Below are 18,177 nucleotides of genomic sequence, written 5' to 3'. Positions count from 1 at the left end.
GGCCGTCGTCTGTCATTTCACATCTAGTTCTAGATATATGTGATATCTACCATAGCCGTATGTTGCCGTATGTTTGTAGCAACTAGCAACTGGGCGCTGTTTGTAGCGGCTGACGGCCGCAGTCAGGTATTATTGTTTGTTTTTTTTTATCTAGCGACATGAGTTGAACATGATATTTACTCTCGGTCCGTTCCTCATTGCGTCCTGAAGATCGCGCTGACAGTGTTTTATTTCCGCTTTACCTGGTATAATTCAATAATCGGAATTTGGATGTTTGTGAATCGTTCTCGAATCTTCCACGGCCAAATCGCGAATAGTCTAAGAATCGGAAATTTCGCACTCCTCTAGTTGTGACGCTGTAGCAAACGCGAAGCTCGGCTAAGTGGCTCCAATATTTCCTGACTGTAGCCGACAGCCTACAATCTACGCCTAGATATCAAATGCTTATAGAACTACATGCAAAATGACAGAAGGCAGCATTAATAAACAGTCGCCATTTTGAAGTAGGAGACTTCTCAGAAAGGCTCTGTTGCAGTGAACCTAATCTTTAATCTTTTCAAGTCGGAGAACTTGCACAATTGGTAGTTGACTAAATACTTATTTGCCTCACTGTTAAATTTTAGTAATCAGGATATAGCTGAAGATATTGTTCTTTGATTGCACCAGGTTATATGTTACAATATAACCAATAAATTCATATTAATTTAGAAATTGAGTTTTATTTTTGTTTCATATTGCACGCTAAATACAACGTTGTAAGTTTAGTTACCACTTTGCAAGGGCATACGTCACTATTTGTTAAATTGCCAATGGCCTCAGGTTGACAGGTATGTGATACACTTGCACCATCGGTGCAGTAGCATCTGACTGGATCTGGGATATTCATATCGTACAAATTTGCATCAACACAGAAAAACATACAAAACACCAAAATGTAATTTAATGCCCATTATGACAGGCCAGCTGGATGGCAGGGATAATATTGTGTATCGTAATTGTGGGGCACATTTAGGTTTATTTGTATACCATTTACAGCCCTAATAGCATAAACATTCAAAAGCAAATTAGAACTGCAGACTCACAATAAACACAAAGCAGCATCAATTTACTTGCTGAGAGTTGCTTGCGGTTTGCATTTTGATACAAAGTCGCGTAATTATTCCATTTGTATGCGCCGTATGCTCGGGCACAGTCTGGCGATGTGTGACCGAATCGAATCATTTTTGCAACAATACGTTTTAATTCAATGGTTACCTATTGGAAGCCCCAGACATTATTGGTTTAACAGTCATATTCAGTTACTGTTTTGGACTAAGTTGCCTTTCGCATTTAAATTGTACTGGAAATGCAGTTAGCTATTTGTATGCTATCTTTCTGTTGCAAAAATGAATAGTCATAGAAACAAAAAGTATGCATTTAGATTCATAATAGCTTGTTGTGCTGTTTATCACAATAATGGAATTGAACAAAACCTAATGGGATGGATGATGTGTGTGGAAATATAAGGCGGAAAACACTCAGTGACTTGAAGTTCTGCTCTGAGACATCAAATTTGGCCAACTTTCAAAAATTGTCCGATATGCATGTGTGATACATTGGAAAGCTTTAAATCTCAATTTTCTGGGGGAAGAAAAATTTTGAGCAGGAGGGCATTAAAAAAAAAAATATATATATATATATATATAAACCCTATCTGGAGGTGAGAGCACGCGAGAGCAGAATTACAGACTCCATGACTTTAACGAAATATTATCGCGTACATAACTTGTTTCGATCCAAAAACTCAATGTAGCATGTAGAGATGTCCCAATCGATCGGGTCCGATCATGTCATTTTCAAAGTATCGGAATCATCAAAAAAATATCAGCCATGCCTTTTTTTAATATATATATATCTTTTAATTAAATCGTTTTCTAATTGTATTTAACGTTACAGACATAATATGTTACACTCATCCAGAGTCTTTAGTTTGGGCTTAAGGTAGGGTTACCAAAAATATCCCGATAACGGTGGCAATTAATTTATTAAAAAATGTGTCAAGTTAAAATATTTAACGCAATTAATGTATGCGCTGCACGACCCTCTCACTCATTGTTGCGCCCAATCTATAATGACGCCATTTTACCTATATAGAGAGATAAAAGGCAGCGCAAAATAAGTAGAGTCAATTTTGGCAGCCTTTGGAACTTTTTTTTAATTGGCTAGAGCCTTGTAATCCCTCTCCCTATGAATAGAAATATCATGGGAAGCAATGTGGGGAAGCAAGGTGGCAATTGATCTGTCTTAACACCTTAAGTTATTTCCCAACGCAGAGAAGATATATAAATTGGTAGCACGATGCACAGTCATGGTTCCACTTCCCATCATGCATTTGGGATGGCCACAGTATCATTTACTGAAAGCTCAAAATACACACTAGATGGCAATATTTAGTCACAATATACAAAGTCACAAGTCTTTCTATCAGTGGAACGCTCTCACAGAAAGAATGTTAATAATATAAATGCCATATTGAGGATTTATTGTCATAATAAACAAATACAGTACTTATGTACTGTATGTTGAATGTATATATTCGTCTGAGTTTTATTCATTTTTTTCTTAATGCATTGCCAAAATGTATATGATCGGGAAAATTTATCGGGAATGATTGGAATTGAATCGGGAGCAAAAAAAAAGCAATCGGATCGGGAAATATCTGGATCGGCAGATACTCAAACTAAAACGATCGGATCGGGAGCAAAAAAAAACATGATCGGAACAACCCTAGTAGCATGTATCACTGAGTGTCAAGACACAGCTGTGAATGGTCACAGCTGGATTTTTGGGAGATTTTATGGGTAAAACATGGTAATATAACAAGGGTCGCGATGCAGAAATCGCAGACATCAAGGAGTGGTCGAGATTTTCTTTTTCATATATTTACCCTTTTAAACATTTTTTTTTTCATTTTTCTTTGTTTGGATCGATTATTTATCATCTAACACACAGGTGTCAAACCGATTCCAGAAAGGGCCTAGTGGGTGCTGGATTTTGTTCCAACCGATAACGCGCAGAGAGTTTGACCAATGAACTTCCTGCTGAAACAAGCAGCACCTGACAAAGTTTAACTGCTTACACATGTAAAAGATCTAATTGGTGAAAAGGTGTCCTCTTCATTGGTTGGAAAGCAAACCTGCACCCACTAGGCCCTTTCTGGAATCGGTTTGACACCTGTGATCTAACATATCGGACAAAATGCGACAGTAACAAAAAAAAAATATATACAATTAAGTGAAAGTTATGTAGATATCCGTGACTTTTTTACAGACACCATTTTTTTCATTGTGACGTAATTTGTTTAAAGGTTTAAAATGTAAGAGTGAATACTTTTTTAAAGTCGTTTTTTTTTTTTTTTTTTTTTTTTTTTTTAACGCAATATGAGACATCAATTAATGATTCTAAGCTAAAAATGACAGACATTTTGAATAATAAATATTATTATTTACCTTCGTTCTATGGCTGGGTTGAAACAAAAGCTGCGCGACGTCTGTAAACGGGTTTCCAGGGTAAAACAGACAAATCAAAAATAGTTCGGTGGCTTAATGCGCCATGAATCTGCTATGGCAGCATATACACATATTGTTCTATCAAACACAACATTTGTTTTGGCTTAAAATACCGCAGTTTCTTTTAAAGAGGAGTGCAAGAGCAGAAACTGCTTTTTCAGTCTTGTCTGTGTTTTCCACCATAAACATTTTCCAAAGATGGACTGGCTGGACGGACTAGCTTCCAAAAATAACAGTAATTCAGAAATTTTGTTGGGTGAGAAGTAGGCAAGTGCCGGTGTGATATTCTGATGGTATGATAACGTTTAGCCAAAATGTCCCAGTATCACGGCATCACGGTATTGCAAATGCAGCTCTAAAATGTGTTTTTTTCACCAGTGCAACCCCCTTCGCTTCCAGCCGTTTTACTGGATTTTGACTGCTTTACAAGGCACACAGAAAATGCTGTTCTATTGCTTTATAAACATGGAACCCACCAAAAGAAAGATTAGACTCTCTTCTTTCAGCAGGACAAAATTGTTAGTTCATATCTTTTTCCATTCTTTAGAAATTAACATTAGAAAATAGCTTAGTTTGAGCAATTTTCCAATTTACGATGGAAAAAAAAAGAAACTGAGCTTTTGGTATACGCATACATTTCGAACATAATTTTGACTGTAACACAGCTATTTTTTTTGCTTTAGTTACATCCCAAACGTCTGGGTAATGTTTTCCTTTTACAAAATAATTAAACAACAAGACAAATAGAGCTTTTGATAGCAAAGTATCAATTTATTTACACATAACTAACTGAGGGATGACGCTGTAATAGCCGCGACAGACGGGGTAAACTTCTCCCTCATCGCTACCTGTCTCTGCTCGGTGAGCAGCACGTACCAAACGGCATTGTCCACTGCACTGGTGGTCCCGGTCGTTTTGCCCGGCCGTCCAATGCCTGGCATCCCGGGCGTCCTCCCGGTTGTTCTGCTCAATCGTCTGCCGCCTGGCATCCTGGACGTCCATTCGGTCGTCTTCCGCCGGCACCCCGGCCGTTCGTTCCGTTGAATCGGGTTGTGGGTCTTACCAAATGCGCTACTGCCCTCCAGTGGCCAGTTTTATTGCTTTAAAATGGATTTTCCTCATTGTGCTTTGGAGCTAAGTTGAATCAGAACCCAGAGATGTCTCTTGTGGGAAAAAAATGTAAAAGACGTATAAATACATCTTTGGGACACTGAAACAATTAAAACTAGGCCTGCAAGCAGGACTGAACGGGCCCTCGCAATCTAGCGCAACTCGGACGTCACGCAAGTCGGACTGTGTGCAGGTCAGGGTGGTGGCAGATCCTCCTCTCTAATCATTTCATTAGAACCTAACAATCACGAAAGTCGCCTATTTACATTACCACACCCAAGAGATAAAAAACCCTATTGGAGAGAGTACTACAAAAAAGGAGCAACTACTGAGCTGTGCAGCCAAGCCCTTATTCAAAACCAAATTAATCTTCTAACTGGGCCAATTCGACCAAGTGTGCCAAATATTGTGGCTCTATAAGCTGCCTGAGTCTCTGAAAAAAAATATTTCCTTTAAATGGCGAACAAAGGGTCGTCACGGCAACAGACAGAGACACGTGGACATGTGCCGTAAATAAGTATTTTAATAGGTCTTGAAACTACAATGACCAACCTGGAAAGAACTGGACATGTATTGGAAAAACGAGTGACTTTCTATTGCCACTAGTTGGCGCTGTAGGGTTGATGCAAATGACCCCTACAAGGCCCTTCAGGGTATGACTCTCAACAAGCACGGGAAGTTTGGCGCAGATATGTTGTATATCTGCCGAGTTATGACTGTTCAAAGTTTTTGGAGAGAAAAATTGTTGACAGTCATTTTCACTTTCCTGTTTGGACCCCTCCGCTTCAACGAAACTTCAATATTTTTCATCAGGCACCTGAAGACAGGTCTTAAGGCTTCCCTTATGCAGCTTTGAGGTAGATTGATTTTTTCCCTTTAGAGGAGGAGTGTGTCCCGTAAAAAAAGGGCATTTCCTGTTCCCACTAGGAGGCACGAAGCACAAATGGTAAATTTTCAATCCAGTCCTGGTCAGGCTGGTATACCTCACACACATGCCAGATTTAAAATAGATTGAACGTTGTATGAGGGAGTTATCAGTCATTTTCCGAATTCGGTGTTTTGGCGAAAAAATGGCCGACTTTGGCACCCCGCCCAGGTCAGGCCCGTGAATGAAAACACACCATTTTGATAATTTAAGATTTCATATGCCTCATGAACAGTCTTGCCAATTTTGAGAATGATCAAACTAATTCCCTAGGTGCCAATGTGTAAAATGTGCACACTGTAAATCGATAAAAATTTCACATTCAATCCAAAATACCCGATTTCCTGTTGGGTTTGGAATATGCATGCAAGAGACTTTTTGGAGCAGTTTTGTACAAGGTATCGACTCTCCGAATTTCATCCCTCTACGTTGAAAAAACCTAAATGGAGAGGCCTTTTTGAAAATTTCAAGGGGGCGCCACTGAGCCATTTTGTTACATGTTTTCGTAACGTTGCAAGATTATTGAACGTTATGCAAAGCCACATGTATGTCCAAATTTTTGTGAGTTTTCGTTTATGTTCAAGCCTCCAAATGTAAACTCCTACTGTGAACCGATAAAAATTTCACATTCGATCCAAAATACCCGATTTCCTGTTGGATTTGGAATACGGGTGCAAGAGACTTTTTGGAGCAGTTTTGCACAAGGTATCGACTCCCCAAATTTCATCACTCTCTGTTAAAAAAACCTAATAGGAAACGCCTTTTTGAAAAATTCAAGGGGGCGCCACTGAGGCATTTTGCTACATTTTTTCGTAACATTGCAAGATAATCGAACGTTATCTAAAGCCGCATGTATGTACAAATTTTTACGAGTTTTTGTGCATATTCAAGCCTCCAAATGTAAACTCCTACTGTGAACCCATGAAAATTTCACATTCGATCCAAAATACCCGATTTCCTGTTGGATTTGGAATATGGGTGCAAGAGACTTTTTGGAGCAGTTTTGCATAAGGTATCTACTCCCCAAATGTCCTTGCTCTATGTTGAAAAAACCCAATAGGAAAGGCCTTTTTTAAAACTTCTTTCTGTCGCCACTAGTTGGCACTGTAGAGTTGATGCAAATGACCCCTACAAGAACCTTCAGGGTATGACTCTCAACAAACACGGGAAGTTTGGCGCAGATATGTTGTATATCTGCCGAGTTATGACTGTTCAAAGTTTTTTGCGTGACAAATTGTTGACGTTCATTTTCACTTTCCTGTTTGGACCCCTCCGCCTCAACGAAACCTCAATATTTTTCATCAGGCACCTGAACACAGGTCTTAAGGCTCCCCTGATACAGGTTTGAGGTCAACAGATTTTTTTCCCTTGGAGGAGGAACCTGTCTCGTAAAAAAAGGCATTTCCTGTTCTCACTAGGGGGCGCTAGACCTAATGGGTAATATTTCAATGCACTCGTGTTAAGGGTGGGATACCACACATACATGCCAAATATGAAAAAGATTGAACGTTGTGTCAAGGAACTATAAGTCATTTACTGAATTTGTCATTTTGCCGAAAAAATGGTCGACTTTGGCACCACGCCCAGGTCAGACCCGTGAATGAAAACGCACCATTTTCAAAACTTAAGATTTCATATGTCTCCTGAACAGTCTCACCAATTTTGAAGATGATCCAACTAACTCCCTCGGCGAAAAGGTCTCAAATGTGCACCCTGTAAATCGATAAAAATTTCATATTTGATCCAAAATAACCGATTTCCTGTTGGGTTTGGAATATGCGTGTAAATGCTCTTTTGGAGCGGTTTTGGACAAGGTATAGACCCCCCAAATTTCATTGCTCTACGCTGACAGACCCTAATGTTATAGGCCAATTTTAAAATTTCAAGGGGGCGCCACTGAGCCATTTTGTTATATTTTTTTGCAACGTTGCAAAATTATCGAAATTTACAATTTTCCGGACGTATGTGCAAATTTTGGTGACTTTTCGTGCATGTTCAGGCCTCCAAATTGGCCGTTTTCATTTGCCCTGAAAAAAAAAAAAAATAATAATAATAATAAAAAAAAAAATAATCCTTTGCAAAACAATAGGGCCTTCGCACGTCTAGTGCTCGGGCCCATCCTTTGCAAAACAATAGGGCCTTCGCACGTCTAGTGCTCGGGCCCTAAATAGAAGGTATTTATACGTTTTTGGGGAGCAAATGAGTTAAAATTAACGATGATTGAAAGGTTTGTAGCTGTGATCTGGCCAGAGACGCCTCGGTAGATCGCCGATCAAAGGCACTAATGTGTTAATCATCGATATTGGTACACAGTCTGAAGTGTGCTGTGGCAACTCATTCATTGTGTAAATTAGAACGGAACTCAGTATTGACAGATTCTCAAAATCAGGTGACTTGGAGTCGGCTGCAAAAATAAAATAAAGATAATTTTTTTTTTTTTCAATTGCACGTCCTGCGATTGGACAACTGCACATGCGCGCATTGCGATGGCGAAGTTAAAACGATCTATTGTGCAGGCTTAGTTGACACCGACCCAATCAATTTCTAATGTCACTACTGTGGTCTACTGAAGTTTTGCTACCAAGGCTCAAAAGTAGTTCGTACTGTTGCAGCTATGTGCTAAACATCTTTTCAGATTATTTGTGAGATCTGTAGTCACAACCAGTGTGCAGGTGTAAAAAAGTTAAAGGTTGCAAGGTTTAAGTGCTGGAATTGAGTTGACCTCCACATCACTCTGGATTTAGATTCAGCTTTTAAGCTAGGGCAAGCGGCCCTGGCAACCGGCAAGAACTGAAAGTAAAGCTATGCTCTTCTATGTCGAAATCAGAGGTATCTCAAGCATTTAAGATGGCTGTGTGTTATTTTCAGAGGATCTAGGAATTTGCAGCCGATAGAAGGGACATATTGAAGAACTATCCCAAAAGGCTAGCCTGGTAATAACTGCATGGTAACTGCCTTGTGCTCTTTTAATGCAAGACATAAAGTTGAAGTGCAGTCTCAGGCTCGTCAAGTTTCATAAATTAAAGATAATACATGGGTAGGGAAAATACAGTCATGTGAAAAGATTAGGACACCCTATGGAAGGCTGTTTGTTTTCTAACATATTTGGTCATGTGGATATTTAATATTAATTTTAACAATCTTGAGAGATCCAAGTAATAGAACTTAACAATTAAAACTAAAAAAGCATTTTTGTGCAGAAAATGACTTGCGTTGTGCACCACCAGGCATCCATCATCAACAATATGACAATTATAGCTCCATACATGCAAGAAACAGTGCAACTAAATATTCAGAGAGATTGAAACAGCTGTTCTTTCTCAATGCTGTAATGTCAGACAGTCCTCCGCAACAAATTCCCAGCAAAAAAAAAAAAGAGGTCTGATATTGTAACAATTTTGTCAAATCGGGCACAATTCGATCACATTAAACAACCATACTGAGCAGTTACCAAACACTAAAACATACAGTAAAAAGGTTGTCCGCCCTATTGCCTCCCTGAGCGGTCCACTGTCTGACAAAGCCAAGGCAGCCCTGCCCTGCAAACGCTCAAGCAAGCAATCTAACCCTGTGGTTTAGCAAGTGTGAATGGGAATGACTAATGAGGACCTCAATGCTCACAAAAGATATGCTGATTAGAGTCAGATGACCCTTCCCTGGGTAAAAAAGTGATTTGTATCGACTGATCCACCCTTGGTAGTTCTAGTGTAATCCCATCGGGATGCTGTGGGGTGACTTGAAACAGGCTGTACATGCAAGAAACCCCTCAAACATCTCACAGCTGAAACTGGGCTTTGACTCAACCATTCCAGGACTCTCAATTTCTTCCTTTTCAGCCAATCCTTGGTGGATTTACTGGTATGTTTATGGTCATTGTCATGTTCCAGGGTCCAGTTTCACTTCAGCTTGAATTTTTTTTCACAGATGATCTCGCATATTCCTCAAGCACACTCTGATACACGATAGAATTCATAGCGGATTCTATGATGGTGAGCTGGCCAGGTTCTGCTGCAGCAAAGCATCCCCAAACCATGACACTTCCACCTCCATGCTTCACAGTTGGCATGAGGTTCTTTTCCTGGAATGCTGTATTGGCTTTACGCCAAACATGTCCTCTGTTCTGGCGTCCTAATAATTCAATTTTAGATTCATCCGTCCAAAGAACTTTATTCCAGAAGTCCTGGTCTTTGTCTACATTCACTCTGGCAAACTTCAGCCTTGCCTTCATGTTCTTCTTGGAGAGCAAAGGTTTCCACCTTGCACACCTCCCATGAAGATTAGACTGGCCATCTCCGTGTTCCTCCGTGTTTGAGAAAGCCAAGGGAGCCCTGGATTTGCAAATATTCAAGATGCTAACTGTAGCTACAGTGGGGTAAATAAGTATTTAGTCAACCACTTATTGTGCAAGTTCTCCCACTTGAAAATATTAGAGAGGCCTGTAATTGTCAACATGAGTAAACCTCAACCATGAGAGAATGTGGGGAAAAAAAACAGAAAATCACATTGTTTGATTTTTAAAGAATTTATTTGCAAATCATGGTGGAAAATAAGTATTTGGTCAATCCCAAAAGTTCATCTCAATACTTTGTTATGTACCCTTTGTTGGCAATAACGAGGGCGAAATGTTTTCTGTAACCCCTCACAAGCTTTTCACACACTGTTGCTGGTATTTTGGCCCATTCCTTCACACAGATCTCCTCTACAGCAGTGATGTTTTGAAAATGCACCAAGCCGACGGGAGTATCATCGAAGAGCAAGTCTCGTCAAGACATTATTATTGTGATTGCCAAATGGCAAGGTCGGCGATCGGAAAAAAAAAAAATGGAAGAACCACCGAGACGTGGGTGTTCGGAATCGAGTGGCCACACGAAGCGGTGACCCAGTCGGCCAAAAACTGCCAACTTTTTATCACTTTATGTCGTATTTTTGGTTGGTGCACTTCATCATTTACTGTGTACATATGTTTCAAGTATATGAAGAATAAAGCACAGATTTGGTGTCAAAAGAGTTGTTTTGATCTTTAATTTTCAATAACAGACAGTTCACACACACAATACATCATCACTGATTGAGAGTGCCTCGGTGCTTTTTATGAGCAAGCCTCCCAACACAGTTTGGGAAGTTCCCTAGACGCCAGAAATCTGCTATGGCTTCCCAGTGGCTGGTTGTAGGACACGGCAAACAAATCAGGCTGGAGGGCTTTGCAGACCTTGAACGCAGTGCTCGACGCCAGTTTGAAGCTAGCCGCCACAGCTAGCTCTCTCCACCCGAGTCTTTAAAACTCTCTGTGCGGCATCAAAAGTCGGCCAGACCGCCTCGAAACCGTCTTCTGCGTCGCCTGCCCGTCAACATTTGTATGTTCAATATTTATTCAGTGTTGATGCAGAACATTTACTTTCAAGAGTTCCATCTTGCATTGTTTATTTTTTCTCCGACTAGCGGAAGTAAACAAGCATGCCCCAAAACCGTACAAACATAACGCCACATCCCTCTAGTGGCTTGGCGGTGAATTACAGAACAACGCGTTCCCTCACCGCAGAACTATCGAATGTCGAATGACGCCGTAGTCGCTACGCCATCACCGCAACGCGGGAGTATAACTCAGGCTTTAGGCAGCGATTGCACAGGAGTGTGTAGGGGGATGGTCTGCTTGATTGCTTGTTTGAGTTGTATATTGTTGGACAAAGCCAAGTAATCAGTTTGGTCATTTGACGCCCTTCTGGTCTTTCCTTATAGCAAAAAAAAAAAAAAACCCTGGTACTTCCAGTTAGAATATGCATTTTTGTTGATATATTTGGTTTAATGAGTAAAACAATGTTGATATTTGTTGTTTACCTGCAATTAAATCACGTTCTTTTCCAGAGATAAAGAAAAACAAGATTAGACATTGATATGTGAACATTTCTTAATAAAGAACTGAATATTTTATGGGGTGTCCTAATTTTTTCACATGACTGTAAGGTTGTTCTGCTATCAGTTCTCTATGCTAAGGTTGTGGCGTGGGTGTGCTTTGGCAATGGATTGATCACCACTCAGTTACAGGGCTGAATGAACCGTGTTTGACCAAGAAGTGATCACATCATGCCGGGTCATTAAGCATGGTTTGTTTTACTAATTGATGCTGCTAAAAGGGCTTCCAGTACAAGTAGTCTTGTGGACTTAAGCAATCACGGAACGCTTGCTGACAGGAAAGTTTTGTTGGCGACGTCATTGTCATACATATTACGTGCGTTTTTCAAGTGATGCTTGGGGTATTAATGGACAGAAGACCTCCAGCTTGACGCCGTCCAGATTTCAGCAGTCCATCTACTGCTACTCTTCCACACAGGCCTTTGTCTGTCTTTTCCTTACAACTTTCAGGTACGTTGTTTTTTTAAAATATTTTTTCTTCAAGTGTAGGTTTTGTTGCATTGACTGACAAAAGAGCATATTCAGGATCACTCTAAATGTACTTGTTTATTCGTAGATCTATCATGGCGCAACTTTGGCTTTATTCCACCTCAGTCCTGGTGTTATTGGTCATGTCATGGCCGTGTTCTAGCGCCCTTTCTTCACAACATCTGTGTGGCACTAGTCTGGTTGAAGCCCTTAATATGGTCTGTGGAGACAGAGGCTTTTTCACCAGCAACAGGAGGGACATCGACTCTGTCCTGCGTAAGACATTGCTAGAAAATTTTAACTCCTGACTCGCGATTGTTTGGCAGATGCTAACATAACGACACAAATTCCTGATATCACTCTGTCCTATTCTCTAGGTATCATGCCACCAAAGACCGAGGAAGCAGCAACATCAGCAGGCGATATTAACGAGATTGTGGGGTATGCCTTTAAGAAACGGCTGGACATGATGATGAAACGTGACGGCATTGTAGAACAGTGTTGTCACCAGCCATGTAGCATGCTGGTCCTGGATAAATACTGCAACTAAACAGATTATATCTGAAATTTTACAATTAGCCTTGTCTTTGCTACGCTATTTTAGCACTGCTTTGCTTAAACTCTGCACCTTTCTGTAATTTCTGACCAGAACACTTGCAGGCACTTGAAATATCTGCAAAGCAAACTGATGTATTAAATACACTTTCCTAGTTTTGTGAATTTATTGTGTATTTTTCTGGTTTTAGCTTATAAGCTGTTTTGTTTTTCTTGATCGGGTTATAAAATCCAGGTTATTTCAAGGTATGGCGAATATTTTTATGCTGGCAATTTGATATATGAGTAAGTTTCCACATAGTCAAAGATTGACTTTTTCAAGGTTAAAAGAAAAAACCATTCCATGCAAGAGACAACAATATAAATGGCCCGGCCGTACTTTAAAACTGTAGGGGCCAACAGAATGCTCCAACCATTGGCCTGGTGGGGCCAGTAAAAATAACGACTAAATTTAAAATAGAAAAATCTTATTTCACGGAAATTCACAGTGGTTCTGTTTTTTGACGTTACGCTATCCAGTTAAAAGACAACCTTACAGTGTATGCTGCAGCCGTTGCTCTCCAAAGAGCTTAATCACACCTCATTCGCTCGCTCCCGCGTGAACTCACACACTACTGTGGCTGATTGATTGTCAGTATCTCAGTACCCAACTAACGTTATACTTGTCAGGGAAATTCAACTTTGAACTCCAAGACAACTGTCAACTCGATAGCTCGATGAGAAATTAATCAGACCCCAACCATGGATTGCTTTGCTTCGAAGGCTTTATGAACAAGAGCTCCCGGGTACAGATGGGGAGCCACGCACAAAGCGTCCTCTCCGCATGTGCACATAAGTGAAATGCAGGGGGTGCCTCTATTAATGGGTTGACATCATAGAAACAAAACCGAAAATTACTATAGCATATCCTGGTAAAAACATCTCAAGTTACAAAAACATCCTCTATTAGTGGAAAAACACCTCAAGTTATGACCTTAAACACCGGCTCTGGCTAGAACGATGATGAGCTCAGTCTGATAAGCCACAGTCGCCCATTGTATTCATTCACGGCATAATGGAAAACACAGGAACATAACAGTCCATATTTGGGCATATTGTGATACAGTCTACAATAGTCAAGGCTAGGGATGTCCCGATCCAGGTTTTTGCACTTCCAATTCGATACCGATTATGTTTTCCACTTCCGATCCGATACCGATATTGGCCGATACCGATACCGGAGCTATCTGAGCATGTGTTAAAGTTTAAAGTTATTTAGCCTCCTTACTTAGTTGTCAGACTCATGTTGAAAAGGGTTTTAGTACTCTTGATAACAACTAGCCAGCTGAATTAGGTGAGTTTGAATAACACACAACGGTTGGTAATAAGAAACTGACCTGTTTATTCAGTGACAAACACAAAACATTATAAATAACAAACAGAAATGGCATAGTCAGTAAAACGTGCAAATAATATTGTAAACTGTCTTAAAAAAGCAAAACACACAAACAACCTCAGTGGAAAATCCCACGAAACACCCAAGCTATTACATGCTTTTAATGTTTCGTGCATTAGTTACAATAATTGTATAAAAAGCCTCTCAGGTTTAAATAAACAACTATTTCAGTATCAAGTTAACATTTTAAAACAGTAAATAAAATACTCAAGTTCCCATTCTGTATCAGCAGCTTTAAACTACATTCAATTCATTTAATTTTGCTAATCAACTGTTAAGGTTGTTAAAATTGCTCCCGTTATTCCATAATTTCCCTTCTGTCTACTTTCGACATGTGAAAGTTTTAAAACTGTTTTGAAGATAGATTCAAGTCAAGATTTTGCCGATTTAGGAGTATTTTAGATAAAAAGTTAATTAGGTTCGCTTGGAAGGTTCACAACAGCCTAGGGAAGTCTCCTGCTTTAAGATGGCGGCTGTTTACTAACGCATCTAGTTGTCCATACTTCAATGTTGCTACCGCCGTCGAGTCTGTCATTTTGCATCTAGTTCTATATACATATGATATATATTATCTACAGTAAGGCGATGTTGATGTAGTTTGTAGCGGCTGTCAGCAGCAGTCAGGTATTCTTGTGTTTTTATCCAGCGGCATGAGTTGAGCTAAAACCGTGAGTCGAGCATTGGCATTACCCGGGTCTATGACAAGCATGCTCTCATCATACTGTCGGGACACGCGATCTGTTTCTCATTGCGTCCCGAAGACCGCGCTGTGTATTAGTTCCGCTTTAGTTGACATATTTCAATAATTGGAATTTGGATGTTTGTGAATCGTTCTCGAAGCTTCCATGGCCGAATCGCTCAAGGATGTAATGACGGCTGGGCATGTTGTACCGTGGTTCTAAGTGTTGGATGGTGCGTCTTTACTTACGAGAGATAATGGCTCGTCATCCAGAATGAATTCTTCGGCAATGACTCGTTATTCCCTGGGCTTTGGGACTGTCGAGTGCCAGTTTGTCACGCATAGCAAAAGTTTCTGCCAGTGTTAGTTGTGTAGGACCTTTCTTTTTGTCATCGGTTTTCTTAACATACTCCTCATATTGTTTGTGGTGGTATTTCGCTAAATGCTTGATTAGGTTGGTTGTATTAAAACTTCTTACAGCTTTACCACCACGCTTGACTTTATTCTGGCATATGTTGCACTCTGCCTCTTCGTCTTTGACGTCCTTTAAGGTGAAATGATCCCACACAGCTGACATTTTTACCGATAAAGTCTCTCGGTAAATTGGGAGACTAATGTAGTGTGTTGAAGGTGTGCCATAAAATGCGGACCGGATTTTAGGGAAACCGAAGCAAAAACTGGAATGGATTATGTAACGCGGAGCGCTGGAGAACCCGGACCGGACTTTCAAAAAAACCTGGATCGGATGTCTGGATCGGAATTTTTCCATGTCGGCCGATCCGATGCGCATTTTTTTGCCCATATCGGCGTCCAATCCGATCCAAATCGATCGGGACATCTCTCGTCAAGGCTATGGGAAAGCCCACTCAAACAGATTAATATAACAATGATGCTCTATGCTGCAATGTTCTCATGCAAGCATGACAAAAGCATACAAAATATGATGTATAATAGTTGTGTTTTAAGCATGAATAAAAATCTCTCACAATACTACAAGATGACATGTTTCTGAAACCCCCAGCACCTGACCAAGCACCGAGGAAAAAGACCACTCAAAGAGCAAGTCACCGGAGTAGTTAAGGGAAAGCGAAATCCAATATGAAAAGAAAAGGGAAGTTTCAGCCCCACTGGCGAGACCGCTGGTATTGGCTCGACTACGATGAGACAAAAAATGATATTTACTGTGAGGTGTGCAGATCAATGCCCATATAGTAAGCAAGCAACAGTGTTGTTTTTGGCAGCCCTTTTAATTTTCGTCTTTTGGACGATAATACTTATTAGTCTTATTCATATTTTAGTCATTTCAGAATGTGTTTGTGTTCATCTAGTTTTTGTTGATGAAATTACGAATAATTTCGTCTGGTTTAAGTCGACGTTTACTCACTATTTTGGTCTGTAAAATTCGAAAGTTTCACTCCAAAATTAAATACGAAAATGTTTCCAAAGAACGTTGACAGACGAGCACATATTGTAGCATCTACAAGTCTATCAGGAAAACAGTAGGCTACATTATTTTCAATTACCGAATTTTTCGGACTATAAGTCGTGTTTTTTTTTCATATTTTGGCTGGAGGTGCTACTTATACTCAGGAGCGACTTATGTGTGAAATTATTAACACATTATGATATAATTTCACATGTTATTTTGGTGTTTTGGAGTGACACCGAAGGTTTGGTAAACTTGTTAGCATGTTCTTTATGCTAGTTATCTGAATAACTCTTAACAGCTATGGTCACGTTCGCGTTCTGCCTTTGGCAATCTGTGTTCAATTGTATTATTGACTTTTTTTTTTATATTGAAATGCATGCTTTTAGTTTGTGGCGCTTTCACGCCCACGTGGGGGCGCACTCGCACTTGTTTACGTGAAGAGCGCTCACACGCTAGCAGAAGACGGACAGCTACATAGCTCTAAGTGAGTGGGTGAGTTAGCGACAGTGAAACACGGCTAAGAACCTACGTTCATTGTTTATGCTTTTAAAATATCTCTACAGAGACAACGCCTGTGTGTATCATCTTTTCTATTGTTGTTGTGTGTTTTCCACCCGCGATCGGACACTTAGAGCCAGTTGTGTGGGTGTTTGAACGATGTGCTAATGCTAGCGAACGCATTCTAACCGTTTATGTCATTGCTGTAAAACAACCTAATTATCATTTATTTACGTTGATGCGAACCTGTTTGGTAACGAGGACCAAATTGATTCAGCAAATTATACAGACATCCAGCATCGTCATTTGGGAGTTCGCTGTATAGCCAGGACCGAGCCGTAGCGTCCTGGTGAGGACAGTATATTCGCATTTCGTTGTTCATGCACTGTACACTGTACATTTATTCAACATGTTGTTCTCTATTGTATTTTTATATTAAATTGCCTTTCAAGATGACATATCTGTTCTATGTGTTGGATTTTATCCCCCAAAAATGCCACTTATATCCGGTGCGACTTATATATGTTTTTTTTCTCTTCGTTGGGCATTTTATGGCTGGTGCGACTTGTACTCAGGTGCGACTTGTAGTCCGAAAAATATGGTAGTTATTCCCACCTGGATGCCACGGACTGTATGTAAAAAAAAGTTGTTGTTTTAGTTTAGGAGGATAGTCGCTAATACCAATGTGAATGCTATGCTAAAGCTACAAGTTAAAATTAGCACTCAGCAGCACAGACCTTTAAAGGCTAAAGCAACATTGCATATTCTCTCTTGCCGAGATAAGAAGACAAATCTTACCGTGTGTGTCCCAAAACAAGCAATGGGGAGACTGGAGAGAACACTAGACACAACCAGGCATGCTAACTACACATAAAATGTCACACATTGTGAACTAGTGACGGGAACTATGGCACATTTTGTCTCATTCTCGTCAGATGAAAAGTGGGATTCGTGTCATCAGATTTTAGTCTCGCAAAACACATTTTTTAGCCTGTTATTGTCTCGAATCGTCATCAAAAAATTGTTCGTCGACGAAAATTTTTTTTTATTGTCCTCGTTGACGAAAACGCGGGCAGACAAGTTAGAGAAAAGTTAAGTGTATGAAACTTATGGTATGAACATAACGTGATAATTCATCCGCATGACTACGGAGAAAATCATTACTGTCATAATGACAATATAGCTTGAAAATCATTACCATAATTGCCATCTCTTTGACTTCTGAATTGTTGCAACAACAACCGAGCCAGGGAGACTTCCAGGGAGTGGAAAGGGGAAGAGAAGCTTATTTGTTGATTTATTTGGGTTAATAGGTAACACTTTATCTGACAGTGGCGTCATAAGACCGTCATAATTACAGTGGGGAGAACAAGTATTTGATACACTGCCGATTTTGCTGGGTTTCCTACTTGCAAGCCATGTAGAGGTCTGTTATTTGTATCAGAAGTTCTCTTCAACTGTGAGGGATGGAATCTAATACAAAAATCCAGAAAATCACACTGTTTAATTTTTAAATAATAAATTTGTATTTAACTGCATGAAATAAGTATTTGATACATTACCAACTAGTAAATATTTCGGATGTTAGTTCTTTTTTAAAAACCCCTCCTGTTCTCCATT

At 39.9% G+C, this 18,177-nt stretch overlaps 1 protein-coding gene across 1 annotated transcript in view; it reads left to right on the top strand.

Moving 5' to 3' along the window:
- LOC130906154 (insulin-like) overlaps positions 1-12,511 on the top strand; it is a 51,241-nt gene extending 38,730 nt beyond the window's left edge. The window contains exons 4-6 of the mRNA XM_057820135.1: positions 11,824-11,943; positions 12,050-12,237; positions 12,339-12,511. Of these exons, the coding sequence (XP_057676118.1) occupies positions 11,824-11,943; positions 12,050-12,237; positions 12,339-12,511 (481 nt within the window). The remainder of the gene's footprint in view (positions 1-11,823; positions 11,944-12,049; positions 12,238-12,338) is intronic.
- Positions 12,512-18,177: the final 5,666 nt, after the last annotated feature.

The sequence above is a fragment of the Corythoichthys intestinalis genome, chromosome 18 (genome assembly GCF_030265065.1).
Source record: "Corythoichthys intestinalis isolate RoL2023-P3 chromosome 18, ASM3026506v1, whole genome shotgun sequence".
Taxonomy (NCBI): Eukaryota; Metazoa; Chordata; class Actinopteri; order Syngnathiformes; family Syngnathidae; genus Corythoichthys; species Corythoichthys intestinalis.
Note: the sequence above shows the minus strand (reverse complement) of the source record. Positions and strands in the feature narration are given on the sequence as shown.